Genomic DNA, 23,267 nt, shown 5'->3' on the forward strand with positions numbered 1-23,267 from the left:
GGACAGTTGATAAGTATAGAAACAAACAGGAAGTGACTGTCAGGAGCCGTCCCTACTTTAAACAGTGTTTAATTACACAAACCTGCTCAGTGACCAACACACAGAGAACAAAGTGATGAATGAAACAATGGTCCAACATGTCTGATCTGATATTCATCTTCAGGTCACAGACTGGACTGAGATCAGCAGCATGTTGAGAGTCTGTGTTGACATGATGATGATCCACAACAACAGGAGGACACATTCTAATATTCATATTTCTTTATCCAGGTTGTTTGGCTGCAGTCTGTCAGAGATCAGCTGTTCTTCTCTGGCTTCAGCTCTGAGGTCAAACCCCTCTAATCTGAGAGAACTGGATCTGAGCCTCAACGACCTGCAGGACTCAGGAGTGAAGGAGCTGTGTGGTTTTCTACAGAGTCCAACCTGTCAACTGGAGACACTGAGGTCAGACATCATGTTTTATTGTTGAAGGTTCAGTGTGTAGAATGTAGTGACATCTAGTGGTGAAGTGTCATGTTGCAGCTGAACACCCCTCACTCCTTTCACCTGAATCTTCCACACTGGATCTTTAAGGTCAAAGTGCAGAATATGTGTTCCTAACAGTGGAGAAGAGATATCCTACGGCCTTAGTGTCTGAAATTATCATTAAACTTTTTGGCAGACTGCGTTCTCCGGGCTGGTGGAAGTGGACAGAGCCCACCGCATTCCGTAACCCCGACTGACGTCAGAGGGGGAACAACCATTATTGCAAAAATACACTGCGACCAGGACAGGGAGCTGATATTGCAATTAAGTCGGGAGAGAGCAACCTTGTATTTTGATGGTGCTAGGGTTCACATCTTTCCAGATTATACATCAGAGGTGATCAATCAGCGACAAGCCTTCGGTAAAGTCATCAAGACACTTCGTGGGGCTAATGTGAAAACTACTCTCCGCTTCCCTGGAGGAGCTGCGCGATGAGCATAATGGAAAGACTTAAACGTTTACTTCAGCAGACGATGAAGAGCGGGACCCCCCATTATCCCTTCCTCCCCATCTCTAGTAATTAAATGTTTTGGTAGCCTGTCTTGATATACTGTTAATAGGCGGAAAATTTAATTTATTCCTCTTTTAGAAAATCTAGTTTTTCTTGAATCTCTTCCCTTTGAATTTGCCTGATCACTTCACTTATTTGGGTCTAACTATTCTTGTGAATCCTACACTCTTACTTCAGAATAGTTTTACTTTTCAGTTAGCAAAGCTGAAAAATGATTTAGATTTTTGGAGGACTTCTTATAGGGCGTGTTAATACGCTTAAAATGGTGTCGCTCCCCAGGTTTTTGAACTTGTTTCAAAATATTCTAATCAACCTTCCGTTATCTTAAAAAAAACAAAAAATTTACTCAATAATAATGCTGTTTGTCTGGGGATATGAAACTGATTGTGTTGCCAAGACCCACCTACAAAACTGGGGGGTTAAAACCTTCCAGTGTTACAACATTACTATTGGGCAACTAATGCCAGAGCCCTAATATATTGGCAAGATCAGCTTCCCCAGACAAACGAGCTCCATGATGCGCCCAAGTGGTTGCAATTGGAATTAAACGCCGCAAGATTCAAGCTCTCTGTCAGCTCTTCTGGTTTCTACAAAGGATTTTCCAATGCTTCTAGTTAAGGACAATTTTGGAGACAGATATAAATCTTTAAAACACTCTCTAGGCCACACCTTTTGGTTTTGTCCTGAGATGTTCCCTTCTTGCACGATGTTTTTAAATGGTGTTCTAAGATGTATGATCTACAGATTGAACCTGACGCACTGGTTGCCTTGTTGGCTGCTCTGTAACTTCTCCTGCACTGCAACAAACTGTACAGCACACCGTTATGTTTGCAATACTAGTTGCAAAGGGAATAATACTCAGCGAATGGAAAGCTACCAGTGCTCCTTGTTTTTCCAGATTGTTCATGGAACTGGTTTCAGGGATACATCTTGAGAGGCTTCAGAGCAACACGCAGGGTTTTCATGAAATATTTGAGCGCACTTGGGGTCCAATTTATAGGAACCTTAACTTTCCAGAGTGAAACCCCAAATTTTGCATGATACCCATTCTGGCTTTTCCTCACCATATGCTTTATAATTTTAATTTACTGAATGATTAATTAGTAGAGGCTGTAACGTTCTAGCTTATCTCTGTAGAGTCTGGCTTCTTGCTTTTTCTTTGTGAAGTTAAATATAATTTGTAAAACACAGGTTCACTGTGAAGGAGTTACTGACGTCTCCAGGTGTCGTACATGTGAACGTAGTCCACTTGTTCACGTGTACGACTCCTGAACATGTCCAGCAAGATATTTAGAGACATCTAGTGGTGAAGTTACATATTACAAACAACTGAACCCAGAGGACTTTCAAGCTCTTTTCAGTCATAAAGTCTGTAAAATAGTGTCTGGACATTTTCTGGAATTTGACTTTCACATATGACGAACGGGGGGAGCAGCAGGAGGCCGGACATGACGTATAAATCCTGCAGTGGAAAGATCAGTGTTGTTGTTTACAGTTCATCCACACCAGCATCAGCCCTCATCACCAAAAGATCTGAAAGTCTTCGTCTTCTACGTGTACGGCTCCTCTTGTTCATCATGAGATATTTGAGTTCTTCCAGATTCACGTCCGTCACGTGTTTGTGTCCTCAACACGTCCACTCGCTCTCTGTGAATCCTCTGGACATTCACCTGCTCTATTCTCACATGGACTCACCCAGAAACTTAGGAGGCTGCAGGAGAAGTTCCAGAAAATGTCCAGAACAACTTGACTCAGACTTCAGGTCTGAAAACAGAGACAGTGATGTTTAGTCAAAGTCCTTTATTTTCACACATGGACTCAGTTTAATTTACAGTTTAGTTTAAACCTTTATACTTTATACTAGTCTTCTCTAGACTGAACAGCTGTAACTCCCTCATCTCTGGAATAAGCCAAAAGTCTCTCTCCTGCCTCCAACCAGTTCAGAACGCAGCAGCTTCTCACTGGTTTTAAACGGCAACATCACATCTCCCTGATCCTCGCTTCTCTCCATTGGCTCCCTGTCCGTTTTAGAATTGATTTTACAGATCACTTTTAAAGCATCTGGCCCCAAACTACGTCACAGAATTATTGAGCCTGTATTTTCCTGCACGCAGCCTCAGATCCTCAGGTGGATCCTGCTGTTCCAAAGTCCAGGTTAAAAACTAAACCGTGACCGTGCTTTTATCTCTGCTTTGGAATGGCCCCCTAAGGAGATAAGGCAGAGTCAGTGACTTTTTTTAATTCACTTCTTAAAACCCATTTTTATAGACTTGCTTTTATGTGATATTGTGTTTTACTGTGTTTTTATCATTTTTCACCTTTTATTTACTTGTTCATTTATGTCTTGTCATTTTACTGCTTTTATGGGTTCAATTTTTTATTTACTTTTCTTGTTTTGCTGTCAAAGCACTTTGTAAACTCTGTTTATAAAAAGTACTATATCAATAAAGTGTATTATTATTATCGTTTATCCAGGTTGGAGAGCTGCAGTCTGTCAGAGATCAGTTGTTCTTCTCTGGCTTCAGCTCTGAGGTCAAACCCCTCTCATCTGAGAGAAATGGATCTGAGTGACAACAACCTGCAGGACTCAGGAGTAAAGGAGCTGTGTGGTTTTCTACAGAGTTCAACCTGTCGACTGGAGACTCTGAGGTCAGTTTACTGACTGACTTTGTAGATCTCATGTCATTAATACGGCGTTTATACACAATTGATTTCATTGAATTCAAAATTGAAATAATTCCTCTTCATGCATAACTTCAATCCATTCATTTATTAATCTGTGACATTTTAAATATTCAGATACTTGTTAAAACACATCTGAGTTTAGTTCTGGATTTCCTCAACTGATCTGCAGGACAGAGACCGGGTCCAAAAAATCTATTTTTACTGAATCAGGACTCGTTTTTAATCCAACATGTCTGATTTCATATTTATCTTCCATGTTATGAGTCTGTGCTGACATGAATATTTGTCTGTTATTTTCACACATGAACTCAGTTTAATTTACAGTTAAGTTTTATTATTTTTTCAGGTTGATTGACTGCAGTTTGTCAGAGATCAGCTGTTCTTCTCTGGCTTCAGCTCTGAGGTCAAACCCCTCTCATCTGAGAGAACTGGATCTGAGTAACAACGACCTGCAGGACTCAGGAGTGAAGGAGCTGCTTGATCTACAGCAGAGTCCAACCTGTCGACTGGAGACTCTGAGGTCAGTAGATGGTTGGCGTCAGTCCACGCTGCTTTCATCAGTATTTTACTATACACAGTCAGTATCACAGATCCTGGGTCTGTACTATCAAGCAAGATTTGTGGTTATCGGGTTAACTTCAGGAAATTGTCTTGGTGTGGTTGGTGCACTGTTCATAAAACAACAATATAAAAACAATATAGAACGGGGCGGTGTGGCGTAGTGGTTAGAGTGATGGTTCTCCAACAAGAACGTTGCCTGTTCAAACCCCACTCTCTCCCATCTGCATGCCGAAGTGTCCTTGGCAAGATACTGAACCCCTAAATGGCCCCTCATGAATGTTGAGTGTACTAATTGTAAGTCGCTTTGGACAAAAGCGTCAGCCAAATGACATGTAATAATAATAATGTAATAGAACAACAATATATACAGTAAGAGTTATGGGCACGTGCGGTTCTAAGGAGCAGAGATTTGTGATAGTGCCAATAATGTATAGTTATAAATTATGTGCGGGTGGGGGGGGTGTCAGCAGAGTCAGTGTGATGCAGGGGGCTTGTTTGTGAGCCCCACTGCCATGGGGAAAAAACTGTTCAGGTGGCGCAAGGCTTTTGTCCTGATGGCCCGGAACCTTTTTCCGGACGGGAGTCTCTGGAGTAGGTGCTGACTGGGATGGGAAGGATCGGCAATGATTGCATTCTCTCCTACTGTGTGTCTTCATAGTGAGTGAGGAAGTGTGTGTCCTCAGAGACAGTGTGTGTCTTCAGAGTCAGTGAGAAAGTGTGTCCTCAGAGTCAGTGTGTGTCCTCAGAGTCAGTGTGTGTCTTCAGCGTCAGTTTGTGCCTTCAGTCAGTTTGTGTCCTCAGAGTCAGTGAGAAAGAATGTGTCCTCAGAGTCAGTGTGTGTCTTCAGAGTCAGTGAGAAACTGTGTCCTCAGAGTCAGTGTGTGTCCTCAGAGTCAGTGAGAAAGTGCGTGTCCTCAGAGTCAGTGTGTGTCTTCAGAGTCAGTGTGTGTCTTCAGCGTCAGTTTGTGCCTTCAGAGTCAGTTTGTGTCCTCAGAGTCAGTGAGAAAGTGTGTCCTCAGAGTCAGTGTGTGTCCTCAAAGACAGTGAGACAGTGTGTGTCCTCAGAGTCAGTGTGTGTCCTCAGAGTTAGTTAGACAATTTGTGTCCTCAGTCAGACAGTGTGTGTCCTCAGAGTCAGTGAGAAAGTGTGTGTCTTCAGAGTCAGTGTGTGTCTTCAGAGTCAGTGTGTGTCTTCAGAGTCAGTGTGTGTCTTCAGAGTCAGTTTGTGTCCTCAGAGTCAGTATGTGTCCTAAGAGTCAGTGAGAAAGTGTGTCCTCAGAGTCAGTGAGAAAGTGCGTGTCCTCAGAGTCAGTGTGTGTCCTCAGAGTCAGTATGTGTCCTCAGAGTCAGTATGTGTCCTCAGAGTCAGTGAGAAAGTGCGTGTCCTCAGAGTCAGTGTGTGTCCTCAGAGTCAGTGTGTCCTCAGTCAGTTTGTGTCTTCAGAGTCAGTGTGTGTCTTCAGAGTCAGTTTGTGTCCTCAGAGTCAGTATGTGTCCTAAGAGTCAGTGAGAAAGTGTGTCCTCAGAGTCAGTGAGAAAGTGCGTGTCCTCAGAGTCAGTGTGTGTCCTCAGAGTCAGTATGTGTCCTCAGAGTCAGTATGTGTCCTCAGAGTCAGTGAGAAAGTGCGTGTCCTCAGAGTCAGTGTGTGTCCTCAGAGTCAGTGTGTGTCCTCAGAGTCAGTGTGTCCTCAGTCAGTTTGTGTCTTCAGAGAGAGTTAGACAGTGTGTCCTCAGGGTAAGATTGTGTCCTCAGATTTAGTGAGACAGTGTATGTCCTCAGAGACAATGTGTGTTCTCAGAGTCAGTGTGAGGCTCCGGGTCAGTGTGTGTCCTCAGAGTTAGTGAAAAAGTGTGTGTCTTCAGTGCCAGTGTGTGTTCTCGAAGACAGTGAGACAGTGTGTGTCCTCAAAGTCAGTGTGTGTCCTCAGTCAGTTTGTGTCTTCAGAGTCAGTTTGTGTCTTCAGAGTCAGTGTGTGTCTTCAGAGTCAGTATGTGTCCTCAGAGTCAGTGAGAAAGTGTGTCCTCAGAGTCAGTGTGTGTCCTCAAAGACAGTGAGACAGTGTGTGTGTCCTCAGTCAGTGTGTGTGTCCTCAGAGTCAGTGTGTGTGTCCTCAGAGTCAGTGTGTGTCCTCAGAGTCAGTGTGTGTCCTCAGAGTCAGTGAGAAAGTGTGTCCTCAGAGTCAGTGTGTCCTCAGTCAGTTTGTGTCTTCAGAGAGAGTTAGACAGTGTGTCCTCAGGGTAAGATTGTGTCCTCAGATTTAGTGAGACAGTGTTTGTCCTCAGAGACAATGTGTGTTCTCAGAGTCAGTTTGTGTCCTCAGAGTCAGTGTGTGGCTCCGGGTCAGTGTGTGTCCTCAGAGTTAGTGAAAAAGTGTGTGTCTTCAGTGCCAGTGTGTGTTCTCGAAGACAGTGAGACAGTGTGTGTCCTCAAAGTCAGTGTGTGTCTTCAGAGTCAGTTTGTGTCTTCAGAGTCAGTTTGTGTCTTCAGAGTCAGTGTGTGTCTTCAGAGTCAGTCTGTGTCCTCAGAGTCAGTGAGACAGTGTGTGTCCTCAGAGTCAGTGTGTGTCCTCAGTCAGTGAGACTGTGTGTGTCACATCCTGGGATTCAAACGTGTCTCATCAAGAATCTTCTTCTCTTCCACTCGTATTGTTAGTAAACAACAGATTCAGATCTCGTGGCCTCGAGTTATTTATCTCGTTCACACACGTTATTATATCGTGGTCACGTAATATATTTTTACCAGATAACACCAGGGGGCGCTGTAACTTACACTGACACAATCACAGATGTGTTACCAGCTGTTCTTCCTGCATTTAGCAGCTGTAACTGAGTTTCTTTTATTCTGGATCATGTGTTTGTTCTCCTGATTTTTATTATAGAACAGTTTGATCCAGGTTGTGAAATATGAGGCTCTGCTGTCAGTCAAACTGTCCATGTCTGTGATTGGTCATAGGCAGTAAACCCCGCCCCTTTTTGTGCACGTGCTCACACAGTGAAACATGGCTTCACCTGTAACAGCAGTAAATCCACCTCTCAGGTGTCCACTCTGCACTTTGACATGCAGAGGACACACACTGAGCTCTTAGCGTGTTCATTCCAACACGTGAACATGAAGCAGAGAGGAAGCTGCTCCACCTCTGAACAGGACTGAAGTCCCTGCTGCTCTTTCTACTGGATGAGCTGCATCACTGACTCACAGCTGATGAAGTGAGTCTCTGTAACACTGATGTCTTCTTCTCTCAACAGGTGGAGGAGGGAGGACTGAAGGTGAGTGTGAAGAGGACAGTGTGTGTGGACGGAGGCTGAGCTGTGTCCTGAGGATCCAGAGGCTGAAGCAGCAGCAGCTTGTGTGTAGAGCGGCTCTGACTGGGCCTTGTTGCTGGGAGGCAGAGTGGAGACAGAGCTCCAGAGGAATCAGAGGAGGTGAGCTGCTCTGAGATCAGCTGTCACACAGTGTCCAGTCCACCGTCCTCCCTGTGTGTTCCTGTGGATGTGACACAGCATCATCACTGGATCTGCTGCTGCTCTGTCCTTTGACTCACAAAAGTCGTAAATATTTTCAAGTTATGTGCAGAAAAATGTGCAAAGTTAATGCAAATTTAAATTTCCTATGTAAAAAGTGACATATTTACTGGTGGGGACATGAAGCTGTGAGCAGTCGCTGTTATAAATAAATATCTGCTGAGTTTAAGCTTCTTATATTTTAAACAGTTTCACCCTGATCCTGTTGACGTGTTAGCATGTTGTGTTGAAAACTAAAAACAGGTAAAAAATCTCAGCTTCAAATGATTTAATTCAACTGCTGCAGGAAAACCACGAAATCCAGTTTGATCATCACAGAAACGTCTCTTTCAAACCTCAGCTTGTTTTATTCACATGTAAAATCTTGTGGCTGCTTTGTTTACATGAATCATTTCTTTATTATTACATGAAAAAAAACAGTTTCCACAAGATTAAATGATCTGAGATCACATGACTCACTGAGGAGGCTGTGGTGGCGTCTTGTCATGAGGGCGAAGGGGCGAACCCACATTTACACGATGGATCAGACACATGGCACCGTTTGGTAAATTAGGCCCGGCACTTATTGTGTAGTGTCACTGTGTCGTGTCACCACTGTTTGTAACGATGTCTTTTTAATGTTGAAATGAGTTGTTCCATTCTGTCCTGAATAAAGAATCCCATTAATTCATTAATCAAAGATTCTGATACATTCTGTGTTTTACTTAATTATTCTGTAGCTAACATTAGATGAACCTTGGTCCTGATCACCAGATCTGACTAGCTTAGCTAATTTAGCTTTTTTATCTTTGGCTCTTTGTCCTGGAAACAAGCGACAACTCAAACTAAAGAGAAACTCTATTGAAGTGAATTATTAAAAAGAAAATCAGTCACTGAATTGAAGATGGAGGCACAAACACAAAATCATGTCCAATGTGGTTCAGACAAACGGAAATTAAGTGATGAAGCTGATTTAACTGAACTGTGTAAACAACCTGTTTATCTCTGCACATGGACCCACTCACCTCATCTCTTAATTCCTGTCATAAAACTCCATGAAGAAGAAAGAAGTCATCAGTTCTTCCTCTATCGCTGAGTCTCCTTCCCTTCTTTCCTCAACCTCTCTCCGAGTGCACCCCCTGGTGGTATAAGCACTGAAATGCATTTAATACACTTAGACACACACACCATCATGGGAGAGAAGCTGCTGGATCATGTGTGCAGAGCATTACAAGACCAAATCACTTACTGACAGAAACGATATTAACAAACACAGTTCTGTCTGAGCAGGAACAACAGCTTGACACACAGAGCGATAGAAAACTGATGTTTCCTGACGCAGCTCTGAGGTCAGATGTTTCCAGGTCTCAGGTCGACTCGCTGACCTGAGCCGGTGTCGAGTGGGAGGACGTGATGGAGCCATCGGGGGTCGGACACAGGGGAGAGACTCCTCCTCCTCCTGCTCCATCTCTCTCTCTTTTGTCTCCCCTCAATGAACTCAACACAGGCGACACTAACACTCCCTCCCACAGAAGAACAGGTCTCCAGCATATTTACTCCTGGGGGGTTATCGTCTGGTCTCTGTTTTATTGACTCTGGAGAGTTTGTCCCCTGAGAATCCAGGTTCAGTGAAATCTCTGAAACGACACTTTCAACCAACGTGAAGACTGTGAGTGACCACGATAACAGACATGACTTCATTAAGGAGTTAACACGGGCTGAAGCCTGAACGATAAAACTGCTCCTCTGTTGGTTTTCACGATGATTGTGATGTGAAACTTTGGGCCTGAAGCAGTGATGGTGCTTCCTTTAAACAGATGATGAATTTATTGTCATTGTAAGAGCCACCATGCAGCCTGTGTAAATACATATTAATGTTGGTTTGATATGTTCTTAAATTATCCAGATTTGTAGTTTTATTTTGAAACAGTTAATATATATTTTGTATAGTGTGTCTGCTGTATTTAATTATATTCTGTTTTGGATGTTGTTTGCGACAGTTGAGGATACCGTAATGCAGTTCAGTGCACATGTAGGTTGTTGTTATTGACCGTGAGAAGACATTGTGAAAAGACAACATTGCCGATTTGGTAAAGGACCGAAATAAGGTGAGTCTGTAAAATTAGCTGGAACTGGAAAATAAACCCTTTTCAAGATTTACCTGCCTCCTTGAAGTGTGTCTGCATTGGGTTTTCACAACAAGGCAAAGTATATATGTTGGACACGAGTCAGACTCAACAAACACTCCACAGGTTTAATATAAGTGTCCTTTGATAACGTGGAACGAGGTCAAACAGCCACTACAGTCATATTAAAACAAACCTAGCCCCCCCCCCCCCCCCCCCCCGCCTCTCTCTCTCAAACCATCTTTGACAAACATTTATTAAACGTCTACTTTGAGATTTTAGTTTGGTCCCATCTGCTAACATGGAGGAGGTAAGGTTCATGACATGTAGTGCAGCCAGATACTAGGGGGCGATCTAGATGTTTTGGCTTCATTTCAATCTGGGAGCAGTGACAGACTTCACATTTAAATGGTGTCCTCGGGTCAGACATATTTTGGAAAAAAGCTGCTCTGGCATAATTTAGATTTTCAGTAGGATTTCATAACTTTCACTCATGAAACTAAAGTTACCAACAATAATAATTGTATCTGTTTTCAGGACTAGGTTTGAAAATTCAGAAGAAGCCCCAGGAGCACGCTGAACTACAGCAAATATGATGTTGATATTTCTTGGATGGGCGTGGAAAACTATCTTTCAAATAAGTTGTCGATTACACCATCAATTATTAACTAAACAAACAGGGAGGAGGAGCCTGAGAACAGGGAAGTGACTCCATTTTCACTTGGATGAGCAGAAGGAAGGAAAGTGAGCAGGTGAGTGTGAACACAACTTTCTGAAAGTTTTACTGTCTCACTCTCACACCTGCTGTTAACATCCGTCTGCTGATCACACCACTCTAAGTTTGTCAGTTCACACCTGGTGACAGACGTCATGTGATCGGATCCCAGAGACAGATGTGAACAGCAGCTGTGGATCAAAGAGCCTTCAAAGGACTAATTAACAGAGTTAACTCACAGTTTCATGTTTTATCTTCAACACATCTGTTCATCAAGTGTTTAATAACAGAACGTGATTTCAGAATCATACTTTACTTTACAGTCAGCTTGTGTGTGTGTGTGTGTGTGTGTGTGTGTGTGCGTTTCTCCTTGCTTGGTATTTTTGGGTGTGTTTCTTGAACAGACTTGTTTGTCCTGATTCCTTTGAGCTCACAGTGTTTTTCCTCTCAGACTGAAGATGAGTGGTTATGAGGAGGAAGAGAAGGAAAGAGCAGAGTCTCCAGTGTTCAGCTGTGTGTCTATGAAGAGTTACCAGTCCATGGATCATCCCAACAACTTCAGTAATGAACCTGGACCCTCACACACAGAGTAAGAGACTGTTTCTACTGGGGCCTGCTCTGAAGAGGATCTAGTTTCCTCTAGTGTGGCCCCTGCATTAGGACACAGCTTCATTGAAGTTGGTGACTAATCTCTCAGAATCACTCAAAGAGCTCAGACCTCCACCAAGAACCAACACGCTCCTTATGAAACCACTTTGAAATCCATTAGAGACTCATTTTGAGATCTGGTTCACAGACCACAACCTTCCACCAAGTTCACTGGTAATCTGTGTTTTTTTATAATCCCACTAACGAACCAACCAACACACAAACATACTGGGTGAACACAAAACCTCCTTGACAGAAGTGATGACAACCTGTGACTGTGACATGTGAGTTATCAGGACATGTCTTCACAGGGAGAGGAAGAGGAGTCATGTTTCTGAGGAGGAGCAGTCGTCCTGCTGTGCTTCGTGTCAGGACGTCCTGAAGGATCCAGTCTCCACCAGCTGTGGACACTGGTTCTGCAGACAGTGCATCACCTCATACTGGGACCAGTCTGGTTCTTCAGGAGACTCCTCCTGTCCCCAGTGTGGACAAAGATCCAGAACAGGAGCTGGAGGTCAGACAGCCGGTCAGAGCAGCACTGTACATGTGTCTGCTGATGTCTTCACTTCTGACAACAGCACATGTGGTTTTATTTTGTTCCTTCATACAGCATCAACATTTAACATCGTTAGAAAAGCACAAAGTTAAAAAGCTTTTATTTTCTGTAGTTTTTCTGTATCTGATGAAAACAATCAGCAGATTCTCAGATTCTCTGTCTCTCACATTGTTTCTTGTCTTTCAGCAGATCGTGGTCTGCAGGAGGTTTCAGATGAACATATGCTCAGTCTGAGGAGGAGATGTGAACATGTGACTGAAGGAACTGATGAAACAGGAAGTAGAACCCTCCTCAACAGGATCTTCACTGAGCTCTACATCACAGAGGGACAGAGTGAAGAGGTTAATACTCAACATGAGGTGAGGCAGCTTGAGACAGCTTCCAAGAAGAAGATCCTCCACGACACTCCCATCAAGGTCCACGACATCTTTAAAGCCTCCACTGACCAGCAGAGCAGCATCAGAGTCGTCCTGACCAACGGCGTCGCTGGCGTTGGAAAAACCTTCTCGGTGCAGAAGTTCACTCTGGACTGGGCAGAGGGTTTAGAGAACCAGGATGTGGGTCTGCTGGCTGTGCTTTCGTTCAGGGAGCTGAACCTGGTGAAGGACCAGAAGCACAGTCTTCTCACGCTGCTCCATGTTTTCCATCCAGCGTTACAGAAGCTCACTGCAGAGACGCTCGCTGTCTGTAAACCTTTGTTCATCTTGGACGGCCTGGATGAAAGCAGACTTTCTCTGGACTTCAACCACAGGAAGCTTGTGTCTGAGGTCACACAGAGGTCATCAGTCAACGTGCTGCTGACAAACCTCATCCGGGGGAATCTGCTTCCCTCGGCTCTCGTCTGGATAACCTCCAGACCTGCGGCGGCCAATCAGATCCCTCCTGCATGTGTTGACAGGGTCACAGAAGTACGAGGCTTCACTGACTCCCAGAAGGAGGAGTACTTCAGGAGGAGATTCAGTGATGAAGAGCTGAGCAGCAGAATCATCTCACACATCAAGACGTCCAGGAGCCTCCACATCATGTGTCAAATCCCAGTCTTCTGCTGGATCAGTGCTACAGTTCTGGAGCACATGTTGACCACAGACCAGAGAGGAGAGCTGCCCAAGACCCTGACTGACCTGTACTCACACTTCCTGCTGGTTCAGACAAAGAGGAAGAACAAGAAGTACGGTGAGGGACATGAGACGAGTCCACAGCAGCTGACAGAGGCTGACAGGGACCTTCTCCTGAAGCTGGGGAGGCTGGCGTTTAAACATCTGAGGAAAGGAAACATCATGTTCTACCAAGAAGACCTGGAGCGGTGTGGTCTTAATGTCACAGAGGCCTCAGTGTACTCAGGAGTTTGTACTGAGATCTTCAGAAGAGAGTGTGTGATCTTCCAGAAATCAGTCTACTGCTTTGTTCATCTGAGCGTTCAGGAGTTTCTGGCTGCAGTCTACATGTTCCACTGTTACACCAAGAGGAACACAGAAGAACTCAACAACTTATTGGGAACATATGGGAACACAGACACCTTCTCCCTGGATGACCTCCTGAAGAGAACCATGGAGAAATCACTCACCAGTACAAATGGTCATCTGGACCTGTTTGTTCGCTTCCTTCACGGCCTCAGTCTGGAGTCCAACCAGAGAGTCTTAGGAGGCCGGCTGGGTCGGACAGGGAACAATCCAAATATCATCCAGAGAGTCATCACCAAACTGAAGAGGTTGAAGAGTGAAGACATTTCTCCTGACAGAAGCATCAACATCTTCCACTGTCTGACTGAGATGAACGACCACTCAGTTCATCAGCAGATGCAACAGTTCCTGAAGTCAGGGAACAGATCACAGGAGGAACTCTCTGAGATCCACTGCTCAGCTCTGGCCTACATGCTGCAGATGTCAGAGGAGGTTCTGGATGAGTTGGACTTGAAGAAGTTCAAAACATCAAAACAGGGTCGACGGAGACTGATCCCAGCTGTGAGGAACTGCAGGAAGGCTGAGTGAGTCCAGACATGATCAATAACATGTTCAATCAGTGGAGATGAGTCGTTCTTCAAATACACTCAGTGTTAAATGATTCTCATTGTTTTGGGCAGCATGGTGTTGCAGTGGTCAACACTGTTAGTGCAGCCTTTTTGTGAGGAGGAGGTCCTCCTGGTGTCTGCAGGGTTTTTTCTGGGTTCTCCAGCTTCCTCCACAAACCCAAAGACATGTAGATCAGAGTGAGTTTGATTGGAGACTGAGATTCAGTGTCAGCTGAGATTGGCTCCAGGCCCCTGAGACCGCTAAAGGATAAATGGCTACTGGCTGGAGTGTATGTGTGTGTGTGTGTGTGTGTGTGTGTGTGTGTGTGTGTATGTTTGCACGTATAACGTGGCGTCGTAGTGGGGGGGAAATGGAACTGACTTCCCATGGCCCAAATGGGGAGGGGAGCCCTTGAAAAGCCCTGATGATTTAAAATATATATAATAATAATGAATGATATTTATTTCATTTCTAAGAGCTTGAAACTAATGAAACTGGTAAAATCGATTGAGGTCACCTGTCTCACCAGCTGCGGCTGGTGAAAAATATTCCTGGTGGGGCTGTACCATACTCAGGTCTTAATAACCATCCCATTACGATTCAACACAAACTACAGGTTACCAGTTCTTTGAGAAATTGTTGGAATTTATTTAATTTCAATAATAAATAAATGTCCTTTTTTCACAAAAACAGATCCCTAACAGTAAACTGCATACTGCACTAACTTACAAAACTATACATCAATCAAAATAAAAAATTAAACGTACAGAATAAATAATAAGCTGATTGATAAACAATGTAAATTAATATTAGTTGTTGCCCTTGTGCTCAGATAGTAAGTAGAGGCTTTGCATCATTAAACTACTGACTGAGTCTGGTTACTAGTGTTTACTAAGTACACATTCCTGAAACATATACAGTATTATTAACAAACACTGTTAAGACAAAGTAAAAGGCGGTGCCATACACTGCTGGATATCTTATGAGGAGAATTATACACAAAAAAATACATAGTCAAATTATCCACCTCTTCATTGTGTTTTCTCCCCTGACCCTGTGGCCTTCATCCAGCTGAACAGCGATGTTAGTTGTGCCTAACATGGCTATAGCTTCCTTATTTTTTCCTTGTGGGCCCTTCTAGACTCATGTTTCTTCATTTTCTCGGATATATGTTTCATATCTCTTACTCCAGAAACAGTCTGTGCTGTTTCTGTAGCTTTAAAAAGTCCACAAGGAAAACAAAAGACTGCATTTACATGGCTACTTCCTGTTGCCAAGCCGTTGTGCTGTACCAGTTATGGGAAAATCAAGTGAGCCTGCTGCCGTCATGTCACTAGTTCCGTCCGATTTCCTCCACCGACACTGAGCGACCGGGCTTGGGCGCTAGCAGATCAATTTTCACTAGAATCACCCTTCCTGCATTTTTTTGGACGATGTTGATTGGCCAAATTTACTTTGCTATTCGCATATCTTCCCCAGCAACAGTCTCTTATTGGCTCCTGGTCTCAACATTGCCAGCGCCCCTGAACCACAGACTGTGGCTTGATCGTTACCCACACATTTCAACTGAACATATAAATAAATAAAAAATACACTCTCCACAAGGGAGGGGGCACACTAGCGCCCTCTATTGGCCGGCAAACACTGTATGTGTGTTTATATATATATAAAATATATACAAATATATATACACACATGTGGAAAGGGTTTTTCCAAGAGAACAGCTAGCTCAGTGTGAGGAGACAATCACTTAATCCAAGTGACTAACCACCCTGCCTTTGTACGCCACCACCAACCAGTGCAGTGTCAGTCCCTCCAGGTCCCTGACATGCTGCATTCACAATAATATGAGCTCAGTGTGACCTTTGACCTTTGACCACTGAAATCAGTTTATCCTTGAGTCCAACTGTCAAAATGTAAAGAAATCCCCTAAAGACAGACTTGAGACATCATGTTCAAGAGGCCAGAACATGTTGTGTGACATTGACCTTTGACCTTTGACCACCTGAATCTAATAAGTTCCTCTGTCAGTCTGATTGAACCCTAGTGCCAAATCTGAAAGGATTCTCTTGAGGAGTTTTTAACATGTTCATGAGACAAAAAGGGGATTTACCAGGGTGAGGGTCACATGATCACGTTTTGTATGAATGTTGTGTTTTCTGATTTTAATTCTACCAGATATTTTCTTTAATTACAGACTCTGTGGTCATCAACTCTCAGAGACTCACTGTGAAGTCGTGGCCTCAGCTCTGAAGTCAGACCCCTCACATCTGAGAGAACTGGATCTGAGTGACAACAAGCTGAAGGATTCAGGAGTGAAGCTGCTGTGTTCTGGACTGGAGAGTCCAAACTGTCGACTGGAACTCTGAGGTCCTTAAATCCTTCTTCACTTTTCAGACTTTCTTTTTTATTGGGTCATTATTTATTTAAATTGTCTCAGTTCTGCTCTGCTCACTGTCCCTCATTCATGGACTGAGGACTCGTCCTCCTCCGGTTTTCAAAATAAGACACATTCTTATTGAAACACATTGGACAGTTGATACAGGTTGAAACAAACAGGAAGTGACTGTCAGGAGCCATCCCTACTTTAAACAGTGTTTAATTACACAAACCTGCTCAGTGACCAACACACAGAGAAGAAGGTGATGAATGAAACAATGGTCCAACAAGTCTGATCTGATATTTATCTTCAGGTCACAGACTGGACTGAGGTCAGCAGCATGTTGAGAGTCTGTGTTGACATGATGACGATCCACAACAACAGGAGGACACATTCTAATATTCATATTTCTTTATCCAGGTTGATGAGCTGCAGTCTGTCAGAGATCAGCTGTTCTTCTCTGGCTTCAGCTCTGAGGTCAAACCCCTCTCATCTGAGAGAACTGGATCTGAGTAACAACAACCTGCAGGACTCAGGAGTGAAGGAGCTGTGTGGTTTTCTACAGAGTCCAACCTGTCGACTGGGGACTCTGAGGTCAGTTCAGAGTTCAGGCTTTTGTAGATCTCATATCTATAAAACAGCATTTATACACAATTTATCTAATTTAATTATAATTTAACATACTTCCTCTTCATACATGACTTGAATCCATTCATGAATTAATCTGTGACATTTTAAATATTCAGCTACTTGTTAAAACAATGAGTTTAGTTCTGGATTTCTTAAACTGATCTGCAGGACAAAGACCAGGTCAAAATAATCTATTTGTTCTGAATCAGGACTCGTTTTTAGTCCAACATGTCTGATTTCATATTTATCTTCCATGTTATGAGTCTGTGCTATATGTCTGTTATTTTCACACATGAACTCAGTTTAATTTACAGTTAAGTTTTATTCTTTATCCAGGTTGTATCGCTGCAGACTGACAGAGATCAGCTGTTCTTCTCTGGCTTCAGCTCTGAGGTCAAACCCCTCTCATCTGAGAGAACTGAATCTGAGCTTCAACAACCTGAAGGACTCAGCAGTGAAGGAGCTGTGTGGTTTTCTACAGAGTCCAACCTGTCGACTGGAGACTCTGAGGTCAGTAGATGGTTGGAGTCAGTCCACGCTGCTTTCATCAGTATGTTACTAAACACAGTCAGTATCACAGATCCAGGGTCTGTGCTACCAAGCAGGATTTGTGGTTATCAGGTTAACTTCAGGTTTAGTTTTTTCAGTTCTACGAAGCCTGTCCACTTCTTAACGAGATAAATCACCATGGTAACTTCTGATGAACAGCTAACCTGCTCGAGGTTAAGTTGGAGATCAACCCGTATAGAAGCTCCGCCCACTGACCACAGTGACTCTACACTGTTGTGTGGTGCACACTCTCCTTAAAGGGACGGATAAGGGAAGTTTAAATCAAAGTCTGGTTGGTTCAGTTGATCTCTAACTCACCCAGAATATCTCAATGTCTCAAGACTCATCCTGTCCCCAAAACACCAGATGACCTCAGTCAGCTTCCTGGAGACAGGTCCATGTGTCTTCATAGAGTAGCGATGTCAGAGGATTCCACCACAGTGTGTGGTGGAATCTTAGCCTGGATGCCAGACGAACTTAGCCCCGCCGACAACATTTTTGGTCGGGCAGTTCGGTCTGGAGTCGCTCGTTGAGGAAAAATTATGCCCGACCGGGCCAATCAGATTGTCAGGGCGGGCTTTATACGATGATTGACAGATGATCAACGGTAACGTAATCAACCACGTCATCAAAGTGCCCTCGGGTTGAATTCGTTTTCAACAAACATGGCTGCCGCTGGCGAGCTGAGATGTGTAGATGCTGCCATTGAGTCTGTTTTAGAAGACACCGACAGCGCATTCATTTTGAAAGAGGAACACAGAACGTGGAGGCGACGCCAAAGCACCGCGCTAATCCCTATCGCCCCGGCGCTTGGCTGTTCACACCGGACACTGAAGCGACGCTGAACCGCCGGGCAGCGCTAATAATATCACCCGTTGATCCAGTAGATCGCTGCACGGCTTTGTGCCGGTCACACCGGAGGCTGAAGCACCGCGTTGCGCCAAGGCTGCCTCGCGGTGCTTCAGCCTCCGGTGTGACCGGCACAAAGTTTTAACATGGGAGTGGATGGGAGCCAGCTGTTATTTAAGGCTTGGCGCTGCGCTGAAGCGTCCGGTGTGAACCCAGTAAATAACACACAATGCGTTGCTTAGCATACGTCACATACTACGTTGCTCTTGTTGTGCAATAATGCTTAAAAAGTGTTACCATAGAATGGTGTGCCTTTAGGCACTCAATAAATTTGGTTATCAAAATAAAATGTAAAACATTAATATTTAAAACATTAATATTAAATCATAACTTTAATTGGTTAAAGTTCTCGCGGGGCACCACCCTTCATAGAAGGGAAAAGATAGCCAATTTATTGATTAAGATCAGTCTCATTTAGATCTAGTTCAATTAGAAATCTCAATATTTTACCATTAAAGATTATATAATGAACAATGAAGGTTTATGGAGTTCTTAACAGTGTAACAGTTGGCAAGATTCACTTATGCAATATTAATGACAGAACATTTGTGAAAGAAGAACATTTATTATGAACATAATAACGTATAAAAACACAAATTACTAAACAATCAAACTAACTAACAAGGAGGTGTGTGAGTGTGTGTGTGTGTGAATGTAAATTAGCATGCTTTAAAAATGGTCCCTAAGATAAGAGCCCCCCCCCCCTTCTTCTGAGGTTGCTTTATGGCCGTTGCTTTACGGCTGAGGGGGAAGGTTTAACTTGGTGAGATGCTTTGCGTGTCTGTGTGTATGTTAATCAGATAATGATAGTCAGGGACAAAGCCTGTGGCGAGCCTAACTGCCATTAACCTTCATTTAACTCATACCTACAACATCACAGCATATATCAAACTTATAAACACACACCGATCAAATAAACAGTCTTGCTTAGCGTAGTATAATTATTAAGCCCAGATTATGTTACCAGTCCGAGGGAAAGGGGAAAAGAAGTTGCAGTCCAGTTGCAGTTCTGTGACGTCTCCTGGGTTTGTGGTCGTAGAGTTCTGCATTCGCGATTCTGTCGAGCCGTGTGCTCAGATGCTGGTTGAAGTTTTCCTGCAGGACATCGCGTCGCTACGAGGAGTTTTGTAGAGCTTGAAGGGCGAGGAGATTTCCTTGGGAGGGGTGAGCTGGGAGCTGCACCTCTGACCTCCGGTTGTGGGTTGGATAGAGAAGGAAGCTGGATCAGCCAGGCCTTAGAAGGATTGTAGAAAGAGAGCAGCCTTCCGCCCTCGGCGGGATGGAAGAAGAGAGAGATTTTAGGCAGACCTCTCCTTATATTGGCCCCGGTGACCTCACAGGTCTTGGACCAGAGTGACCAATAGGAGTGACCCCCCAGGTTCTTGACACCTTTGTGTGATATTGCCCAGATCCCAGGACATGCAGCATCCTGTTACATCCTCTGGGAGACTGAGTTCCTTGACTGTCTTAAGACAAAGGGAACATCTGGCACTCTGGGAGACTGAGTTCACTCCAGAACATGCGGCTCCCTTGTTTCAAGTTTGACTGAAGGGAGGCCTGTGGTTTGCACAAAAACCATGTCCCAACACTCTGATTGGTTGTAGGTCTATCCAATTGAGCGAAGAGGAATTTTACTTCCTGGTCAGTTGAAACACGCCCCATAATCACAGCCCAATGGAACGGTCTCAGACTCACATTCTGACTAGAATTGTTAGTCTGACAACGTTAGGCTAGTGGAATCTATTTATCTACCTATTTATCTTGTGTTTCTGTTTTTATTCTTTCTACCGCAATATTTTATATTTTATATCTTATTCTATTGTATTGTATTTTATTGTATTCAAATGTACCGGCTGCTATGACGACTTAATTTCCCTTCGGGCATGAATAAAATAATCTATCTATCTATCTATCTCAGACACGGTGAGACACTGTGTGTCACATCCTAGGATTCAAACGTGTCTCATCAAGAATCTTCTTCTCTTCCACTCGTCTTGTTAGTAAACAACAGATTCAGATCTCGTGGCCTCGAGTTATTTATCTCGTTCACACACGTTATTATATCGTGGTCACGTAATACATTTATACCAAATGCCACCAGGGGCGCTGTAACTTACACATTGACACGATCACAGATGTTTTACCAGCTGTGATCCTGGTTGTGAAATATGAGGCTCTGCTGTCAGTCAACATGTCCATGTCTGTGATTGGTCATAGGCAGTAAACCCCGCCCCTTTTAATGTGCACATGCTCACACAGTGAAACATGTCTTCACCTGTAACAGCAGTAAATCCACCTCTCAGGTGTCCACTCTGCACTTTGACATGCAGAGGACACACACTGAGCTCTTAGCGTGTTCATTCCAACACGTGAACATGAAGCAGAGAGGAAGCTGCTCCACCTCTGAACAGGACTGAAGTCCCTGCTGCTCTTTCTACTGGATGAGCTGCATCACTGACTCACAGCTGATGAAGTGAGTCTCTGTGACACTGATGTCTTCTTCTCTCAACAGGTGGAAGGGATCTTCGGGTTGGTGAGTGTGAAGAGGACAGTGTGTGTGGACGGAGGCTGAGCTGTGTCCTGAGGATCCAGAGGCTGAAGCAGCAGCAGCTTGTGTGTAGAGCGGCTCTGACTGGGCCTTGTTGCTGGGAGGCAGAGTGGAGACAGAGCTCCAGAGGAATCAGAGGAGGTGAGCTGCTCTGAGATCAGCTGTCACACAGTGTCCAGTCCACCGTCCTCCCTGTGTGTTCCTGTGGATGTGACACAGCATGATCACTGGATCTGCTGCTGCTCTGTCCTTTGACTCACAAAAGTCAAAGTCGTAAATATTTCCAAGTTATGTGCAGAAAAATGTGCAAATTTAATGCAAATTTTACTTTCAAATGTAAAAAGTGACATTATATCTTCCTCGTAGAGATGTGAAGCTGTGAGCAGTCGCTGTTATAAATAACTAACTGCTGAGTTCAGACAAGCTTCTTATATTTTAAACAGTTTCACCCTGATCCTGCTGACGGCAGCGTGTTAGCATGTTGTGTTGAAAACTAAAAACATCAGGTGAAAACCATGAGCACTGCAGGGAATCAGAAAGTGTAAAGTTGTGTTATCTGAACACAGATTGATGAGACCAGGCTGTAAATAAGATACTCAGTACATTGAAGTATAAAGTTAACAGTGATTTCTAAGAGTCGATGTAAATGAAGAAGAAAAGAAAATGACGAGGTGAAGAACTTATTCAGAAGAATAATTTTATAAAGTCTCTGATCGTACTTCACACACAGACCTCACTACGTCCAGGACGTGATGTCATCACTTGTAACTGTCGGATGTCAACATTCAGGTTAAGTTCATCAGAACAAACTGTTTATACGTCAGTGTCTTAATCCGATTATTGTCTTAATCTGGTTGATACCAGTGTATTGTGTCCATGGAAAGGTCAAGCGGTGATTGGTTGGTGAGCGACATGTCGTCACATGGAGGAGGCGGGTTTATGACTGATACTGGAGCCAGCCACCAGGGGGCGATGCAGATCCTTTGTTTTCATCTTTATTTACAGTCTAAATGTTAACGATTTTTTTTTAATTGTGTTTTATTGAATGACATCAGATAAGATCTTCTCTGTAAAGTCGCAGGTGATGGATCTGACCTGAGTTTGAGTTTCTCACTTTCCATGTTTCACTGTTTAACGGTAGAAGGTCGAACATCTCAGCTTCAAATGATTTAATTCAACTGCTGCAGGAAAACCAGGAAATCCAGTTTGATCATCACAGAAACGTCTCTTTCAAACCTCAGCTTGTTTTATTCACTTGTAAAATCTTGTGGCTGCTTTGTTTATATGAATCATTTCTTTATTTTTACATGAAAATAAACAGTTTCCACTTCATTAAAGATTAAATTCTCTGACATCACACTGAGGAGGCTGTGGAGGCGTCTTGTCATGAGGGCGAAGGAGCGAAGACACATTTACACGATGGATCAGACACATGGCACCGTTTGGTAAATGAGGCCCGACACTTATTGTGTAGTGTCACTGTTTCGTGTCACCACTGTTTACAACGATTACATTTTTTAAAACAAGTTCCTTGACAGTGAGTCTCACAGTATAACTTACACACAAATAGTCTTTGACTTAAGTTACGAAAGAAAAGTTACCAATCCAATCGCATGAGACATGTAATGAGTTGAGGGGTTACATTCATATTCCAAAGTGTCCAAAGAAATACTACAAACAGATACAATATGTTCACTTTGCTAAATACCTTATGACAGTCAACCATTTCTCTGATAAATGTTCATCCTGAATTGTAGTTTCGTTGTTCACTAAGTTTTTGGGTCCATTGGTCCAAGGAAGGTGTCTGGGGTTCGAGCCAGTTCATTGTGATCATGTTGTGAGTTATTAACACCAGGGCTCTGCACATATACATTTAGTTTGTCCCTCACCCATTTGAAGGTTTATTCCATAAAACCAGCCCCTGTGGTCAAGTAATATTTTCAACATTTTAAAATCTCTCCAATTTCATTCTTTACCTTCTTCAAGAATACTCGTAGTCACAAAAGATGTGTGAGAAGTCTCCTGTTAATCCACATCCTCTCCAGCAGAGGGGGCTAGATTTGTTATAGTCAGCTATTACCAGTGGTGAAATATCTCATTCTCACTGTTCAAAATCTTTTAGTTCCATCCCATTCCTTATGTGTCGTCAAATAATGTCGTATTTGAAAACATCTGAATGTCTCATTAGGCAAAATTCTATGTTTGGTCTGAACTTGTGAGAAAGGCCTGAGAGTCGTTCCCTCAAGTAGCTGGTATATCGTGGTCAGACCTTTTCTTGCCCACCGACTGAAGCCACTGTCCAGTTTAGCAGAAAGTCACAATTTAAATAGGGCAAATTAAAATTTAATATTTTTTTTTATCTTCCCCCCAAACATTTAGGATATGGTTTACCCACTCATTTTGAATCTTACATTT

General features: G+C 43.5%; 2 protein-coding genes across 8 annotated transcripts in view; both read left to right on the forward strand.

Annotated features, from left to right (window-relative positions):
• The window catches only part of LOC128445256 (protein NLRC3), a 35,950-nt gene extending 21,880 nt beyond the window's left edge, over window positions 1–14,070 (forward strand). Inside the window, exons 1-6 of one of the 7 annotated variants that reach the window (XM_053428008.1) lie at window positions 9,061–9,451; window positions 9,783–9,890; window positions 10,446–10,660; window positions 11,028–11,212; window positions 11,583–11,797; window positions 12,014–14,044. In XM_053428008.1, the coding sequence (XP_053283983.1) occupies window positions 11,082–11,212; window positions 11,583–11,797; window positions 12,014–13,815 (2,148 nt within the window). In that variant the 5' untranslated portion in view covers window positions 9,061–9,451; window positions 9,783–9,890; window positions 10,446–10,660; window positions 11,028–11,081 and the 3' untranslated portion in view covers window positions 13,816–14,044. Of the gene's footprint in view, window positions 1–9,060; window positions 9,452–9,782; window positions 9,891–10,445; window positions 10,661–11,027; window positions 11,213–11,582; window positions 11,798–12,013 lie in introns of those variants that run through there. The other 6 variants (XM_053428007.1, XM_053428009.1, XM_053428010.1 and 3 more) reach the window with 6 other exon arrangements.
• The window catches only part of LOC128445068 (NACHT, LRR and PYD domains-containing protein 12-like), a 157,622-nt gene extending 135,426 nt beyond the window's left edge, over window positions 1–22,196 (forward strand). The window contains exons 10-13 of the mRNA XM_053427831.1: window positions 4,068–4,241; window positions 16,637–16,810; window positions 17,183–17,356; window positions 20,817–22,196. Of these exons, the coding sequence (XP_053283806.1) occupies window positions 4,068–4,241; window positions 16,637–16,810; window positions 17,183–17,356; window positions 20,817–20,841 (547 nt within the window). The 3' untranslated portion in view covers window positions 20,842–22,196. The remainder of the gene's footprint in view (window positions 1–4,067; window positions 4,242–16,636; window positions 16,811–17,182; window positions 17,357–20,816) is intronic.
• Window positions 22,197–23,267: the final 1,071 nt, after the last annotated feature.

This window comes from Pleuronectes platessa, chromosome 1 (assembly GCF_947347685.1).
Source record: "Pleuronectes platessa chromosome 1, fPlePla1.1, whole genome shotgun sequence".
In the NCBI taxonomy this organism is placed as follows: Eukaryota; Metazoa; Chordata; class Actinopteri; order Pleuronectiformes; family Pleuronectidae; genus Pleuronectes; species Pleuronectes platessa.